The 6,619-nt window shown below is 43.5% G+C and overlaps 1 protein-coding gene across 1 annotated transcript; it reads left to right on the plus strand.

The window, feature by feature from the left end:
- Positions 1 to 2,021: 2,021 nt before the first annotated feature.
- On the plus strand, positions 2,022 to 6,287 carry RBBP7 (RB binding protein 7, chromatin remodeling factor). The gene is made up of 5 exons (XM_032442376.1): positions 2,022 to 2,112; positions 2,153 to 2,399; positions 4,519 to 4,661; positions 5,130 to 5,303; positions 5,617 to 6,287. The coding sequence occupies exons 1-5, from the start codon at positions 2,022 to 2,024 to the stop codon at positions 5,769 to 5,771; spliced, it is 810 nt and encodes a 269-aa protein (XP_032298267.1). The 3' UTR covers positions 5,772 to 6,287.
- The last annotated feature ends 332 nt before the right edge of the window (positions 6,288 to 6,619 follow it).

Consider the following 6,619-nt stretch of genomic DNA (forward strand, 5'->3'; position numbering starts at 1 on the left):
CACGATTCAGGTCACTGTTTTACTTCAGAACTAATTTATGCTATATTTTATACATACTGACTATGATGAACAATGGCCTGGGGTAATTACTTTCCTTACAAAGCATGGGGATCAAAGGATATGTTTTAGATGCGTGGTCACAGATATGACCGCGCTGTTGAATTGCAAATAACCAGCCAAAGAGTTGATGATGTGCATTCTTTGATAGCTGTATTGTTTATAAACTGCCTTTTCCATTAAAATCTCCATGTGAGAAAAACACTTAACACTAGGACTTTTGGTCTTCTGTGGATTTAAATTAAAAGCAAATTTGGCTATGTGCGATTGCTAACAAGGGAAAGAGAACTGTGCAGATCGCTCGCTATTTTGATATATATATATGTGGCAGATTTTGTTCATCAAAAGCAGCACTGCTCTTCACTGCCCATTAGAATTCAACTTATATGACCTGCAAAAATTAGAGCGGGGTTGAGGAGCAGTTCTAAGTTCATTGCTCGGCTGAAGCCCTACATGGCATCACTGAATGATAATTTTGCTTATTGCTTTCAAAAAATAATTCATGTTTTACTCCTCACATTCCAGGTTAAGTTGTGACAAAAAAAATACTGTTCATAGCAAAAGGCACGAACAGCACCTCACCCAATGCTCACACAGGCTTGATCCATCAAAGGTCCATGAAATCACACTTCAGTGAGAGCTAACAGAGGTCACTTCAAGCCAGGAAGCCTAACAGAGATTTCCTTTATCCGCTATTGGAGTTTTAAGTCACCAACACGCTGTAACAACATACAGGCTTTGAAAAGCTCAATCTTCACTCTCTTACATTTCAGGAAGGCCGCAGCACTTTGTAGGATTAGACACATACTTGGCAGCAAACACCAAAACAACTAGTCATTATTGCCAAAGGCAAGCTGGTAACACATCCAGCACGGCCAAGGCTCTGTGTTTGCGTTAACACACTCACTCCACACACTGCCTATCTTGCAGACTATTTTACAGCTTCCAGCTAATTCAACAAAAATCGTGCTTTGAATATGCTGCGCACTGCTTTATTTCCAGTTTGTGCAGGTTTAAAATGAAGACTAATGTACAATTATTTAGCTTCTTCACTGAAAGGCTTCTATTTTTGATACACTGGCCAAAAAAAGCAGTGCTTCGTTACAGAATGCTTCCTGCTGAAGAGGCCGGCTGGCTACCTCAGCCTCCTTCCCTGGTTCCCAAGATACAGCCTTTGGCTGCTATTCCCAACCTCTCCCTAGGCATAAACATTTCCCATAACTGGATTCCTTGTCTGACAAAAACTGGAGCTCAGACTGTAGGAGGCTCAGCCAACTGAGTGTCTTTGCAGTGAGTGAGATTAAAAACGCTGGCTCTTTTTGGCCGAGTGCTGCTATCTCTAGCTGAGCACAGCCAACTCCACCACAGAACTGATTTCAGCCCTTCCTGAGGCTCAAGGAATGTGAGCAGCACAGGATTCACATAATCACAGAACCATAAGGGTTGGGAAGGACCTCCTGAGATCACTGAGGCCAACTCCATGCTAAAGCAGGTTCCCTACAGTAGTCTGCAAAGGAAAGGATCTAGGCGGGCTTCAAATATCTCCAGAGGAGGAGACCCCACCACCATTGTGGGCAGCCTGCGCTTGTCATCCTCAATTTGCTCTTTTTTCCTCAGGTTTGTATGGATTTTGTGTTCCAATGTGTGCCCACTGCCCCTTGTCCCCATCTGCTTCCACTTCCATCCTTGTGGTGGGGTCATGGCCGGTTGCTCTCTTCAAAAGCCGGCGGGCTTCGCGCCCACAGACACACCCCACGAACAGCCCTCACGCTGCAGTTAAGCAGCACCAAACCCTCCCTCCGCTCAATTCGCTTTACTTAAAGCCCCACCACGCGGCGTACATCGTAAACACCGCTCAGTGCTCCCCGAGCACACCCTCCTCCTCCTCCATCCACACAGAGCCGCCGGGCCCTCCCCTTACTGCTCCTCCACCCTCCTTCCTTCCCCCCGCGTAGCGCCATTGGATGCCGTCTCAGGTAGCGGTGGAGCATACGCTGCGGCGCGAGTTGGAACTCGGAGAGCTGGTACGGGGCGTCTGTGTGTCCGAAATGGCGAGTAAGGAAGGAAGGAGACTCTTCCTGTCCCTTCTCGGTAGGGCTGGGATGCCTGTGTGGAGAGGAGGGCAGCGGGACCTCCTTCCCTCCTTCCCTCCTCTGGCACCCCGCTCTGAGCCCTGGTCCTGACTCTCCCCCCCCAGTGCTGGAGGACACGATGGAGGATCGCATTATCAGTGAGGAGTACAAGATCTGGAAGAAGGACACCCCTTTCTTGTACAACCTGGTGATGACACACACGCTGGAGAGGCCCAGCCTCACCGTGCAGTGGCTGCCCAATGTGAGCAGGTGAGGGAATGGAAGGCAGCAGTGGGCAGAGGGCTCAGCAGCTCCTGTGCCGAGCTGTGTGTTGTGATGGCTCGTTCGTTCTGCTCCATCCATCTCAGTTAACAGCCTCTGCAAAGCCACTCAAAGCACCCAGTGCTGCTGTGACTTGCATTAGAGTCATTAAGGTTGGAATAGTCCAGTAAGATCACCTAGTCCAACCACCCATCTCACCGTGCCCACTAACCGTGTCCCTCATACTGTTCTTGAGTGCCTCCAATGACAGTGACTCTACAGCCTCCCTGGGCAGCCCATGCCAATGTCTCACCACTTTTTCTAAGAAGAAATGTTTCCTAATGCCCAACCTCCCTGATGCAACCTGAGGCCATTCCCTCTCATCCAATTGCTGTTAGCTGGGAGAAGAGACCAACTCCCACCTTGCTATTATCTCCTTTCAGGTGTTGTAGCTCACTAAGATCTACCCTGAGCCTAAACAATCCTGGAAGTCCCCTTTGTAAGTGTGTGACAGTTTGTTTCACTTACAGCACTCCAAACTCTTCAGGTATGCAGGAGGTGTGAAGAGAGAAATCTTAAGCCCTGAAGCGTGTTCGAATGCATGCACTTACTGTCTTCTATAGTGAATTCCCATCAGAAAAAGATGCTACACTAACTTCTTGAATGCTGTTTCTCTTGCTGTGTGCTACAAATTGCTGTTCTGTGGAAGCTGTCTTGTCCGTATCTGTATTCTTTTGTTGCAAGATTGAACTTAAAGGGGTGTTGTTCTTCTAAGACTGACACTTAATGTCCTGGTTTGTCCCTGGCTCATCCTGGGACAAAGAGCAGTAAGATCAAAGTATTGTAAGAATACTTTGATCTTACTGCTCTTTCACCTGTCTCTGAAAGTGTGTACTCACTAGTTTGTTCCTTAGTGAATTGTGGAGATGGGACTGTGTTCAGTTCATGTGTCAGCTAGTATAGGCTCTACATGGTCAGAATAACCATTCAGGACGCCATGGAGATAGTGGACAGGGACCACTTCCCTCGTGTTGTTGTGAGCTGAATACAGTTAGCTTTTAAGGTATATTACGTACAGAGTTCATGCAGCGGTTACTTTTCTCTCAAATATTCCATTTCATATGAAATGCTATAATTGGTGGCTAGATGATCAGTTGTATACTAGGCTGTTTGGGAAGGGTATTAGATATGTGAGCTAATTAATGATGGCACAGAGAAAATGGAGTGGGGGGTTGAGGGTGTGGAGCCCTTGTGAGGAACACTTCTGCTTGCCTCGTGTTTTGCAGATTGACTTTATGTTCAGTTTAGAACCTGGTATTTCCAGTTATCGAGTGTCAAAATCTGTAAGCCATTTAAGGCAAGGACAGTCTCTTTGTATGGCACCTGGCATGATGGGACACCTGTTCCTGATACAAGTAAGTGTGCGTGCGTTGTGTGCACGTTGTCTTTCACCCTCAAAATGTGTGATGATGCCTTGGAAGTGGAGTAAATAATACCTGCAAATGGTTTATGATTGCCCCAGTCACACCTGTTTGCTTGGACTCAGATAACCTGAGTAGTTTTTGGTGGGTTTGGTTTTCTTGCTTTATAGAATGCAGAAGCTGCTCGTTTTTGACCCTTTTCTGCCCCTTTTACTTATTACTAAATGTTGTGTTTAACTGCCAGAAGCGGAATTTGATTCTAGTTAGGTAGGATTTGTGCACGGTTGTTTTAAAACGAGCTTCTGGAATACTCTGGAAAAAAAAGTAAATAGTAAATGCTTATAATAGAAGGTAGCAATTTTCTTAGTAGCATAGAACATAGTGTTGATTGTTTTTAAAATCAATATCATGAAACTATTAGGAGGATTAAAGATTGAAGTAGGTGTTAGTATCACTCTGTAGCTATTGTGCAGCCTTTAGGTAGTAGCAGTGTTTACTGGCTTTTATTGATGCTCTAGCCTTGCTGGTTGTATCACTGGATTGCGTATGTTAGAGTCTAGTTCACTCTATTGCACAAGTCTTTTGTGGTAAAGGATCTCTTAAGCCAGTCTTTTTCTTCCCCACTCCCTTGAGAAGTCTGTTGCTAGCTATCAAACTTCTAGACCTGAGCACACCTCTTACTGCATTAATTTTACTCTTCTAAACAGGCCAGAGGGAAAGGACTATGCTCTGCACTGGCTGGTTTTGGGAACACACACCTCTGATGAACAGAACCACCTGGTTGTTGCAAGAGTCCAGATACCCAGTGATGATCAGTTTGATACTTCCAAGTGTGACAGTGAGAAAGGAGGTGGGCAACGCACGCGTTCTTCAGTTATGTGTTAGCTGTAGCATTAGTAAGCATTCTGTCTAATGGTACTATAACTTTATTAAAAGCTGGCAGGTACTTACCAGTTCACACTAATTCCATATCATTAGTAGCGACTAAAAAAAAGTTCTTCCAAGATAACAAGTTTCAAGTAACATTATGATGTACAGTTGCTCTTAGCATTTCTGCCAGATCTGTTAGTTGTGATAAGAGCTGATACACACCTATCTCACATAGGGATTAGAGCTCTGAAATCATTTGTTTGAAAAATGATTCAGCATGCTTAGTGTTAATATTGTGCCGTGTGATTGTTAACTTTCATAGGCTTTATTGTATTGTTATTTTAAGATGCTTACTATGGTTTCTTGTAGTGGGGGAGAAACACAAAGCGCTGTTTAATATCAACTGTTCTAAATGGATTATCAGCTGACTTTTTTCTGCCAAATGCAGAGCTCGGTGGGTTTGGATCCGTGACTGGCAAAATCGAAACCGAAATTAAAATTAACCATGAAAGTGAAGTGAATCGTGCTCATTACATGCCACAGAACCCGTGCATCATTGCTACTAAAACGCCTTCTGCTGACGTGTTGGTGTTTGACTACGCTAAATATCCTTCAAAACCAGGTGGGTCAGACTACTTGAAGCTAAGCAAGATGCTTCTGTTGCTGGGTTAAACTTGTATTTAGTTGTAACTGGGAACACAGGTAATGAACCTACACAGGTAATGAACCTACATAGGTAAGGAGGCACAGATCTTCAGTGAGTGTCACTGGTCATGCTTAACCATTCACTAGTCTCCACAAAAACAACACTCTACTAGAAAGCTGTTGTCTAAAATGTGATTACTGCAACAGAAACCAAGTTCTTAAGTATTAAAGGTGTTCTGATGGATGTTGTGTGAGGTGAAGATAAATCAAAGGGATTTCTTCTCTTTCAGACCCAAGTGGAGAGTGTAATCCAGATCTTAGATTAAGAGGGCACCAGAAAGAAGGCTATGGTTTGTCATGGAACTCCAATTTGAAAGGACATCTTCTCAGCGCATCGGATAATCATGTAAAAAACACATCTCTTTTTTTTCCTCCTTTTTTTTAAAAAAAAGGTGGCATATAATAGATAATTAGGGAAGAACAGGATGGGTGTAACTTTATATTGCCTTGTGGAGGAGCTCTAACGTTGTATTATGGAATGTTATATTGATTGACTTTTGCCTGTAACTGGCAAACTACTGACTACTGTATAAATATATATTAAAAGAAAAGGCAATGAATGCATCAAAGCAAGAACACTGTAACACTGTTAACTGGGCACAAAAAGTTTTGTACAGTCAAGTTGTTATGGGATACCCAGGGTTATCTGGGGACTTTGAGCTATTTTATACTGTACAGCAGTTACTTCCTAAGAAAAATAGGAATGCCTGAATAGCTGTCTCTATTTTTCATCACTCACTGGGTTCCTGCAAATCATTAAGTCCTCATTTTTCTTACGATGCAAGTGGGGAAGCAAAGAAAAGAGGAAGAAACTTCTATTCATATGTAAAAAGGGCTTTCCACTTTTACATAACACTTTTGGCTTAGCTTTGCATAAATAAAATTTGATAGAATATTTATTTGTTTAAGTGTTGTCCACTGATTTGACGTGAATGCTTTCTTGCTTGTATACAAAATAGAATCAGTGTCATCAAGGTTGGGAAAGACCTCCCCAAGTGAGGGAAAATGTGCTTCCTGGTGAAGGAAGTGTAGTACTTGAAGGATTTCATGATACGAGATCTAAGAATTGATACCGCATGGGCTGAGCCCTCCTGCAGCATTTGCTGGTTTAATTCTTACTTAAAGGCTGGTCAAGACAGTTGGCTAAAATAAAGTAATGTGTGAAGGACGCTGATGTGACGTGAGCCTACTGCTGGGAAATACCAACTAATTTAACAAGTTTTCTCTCTTCTT

Source organism: Coturnix japonica, chromosome 1 (genome assembly GCF_001577835.2).
Source record: "Coturnix japonica isolate 7356 chromosome 1, Coturnix japonica 2.1, whole genome shotgun sequence".
NCBI classification, from domain to species: Eukaryota; Metazoa; Chordata; class Aves; order Galliformes; family Phasianidae; genus Coturnix; species Coturnix japonica.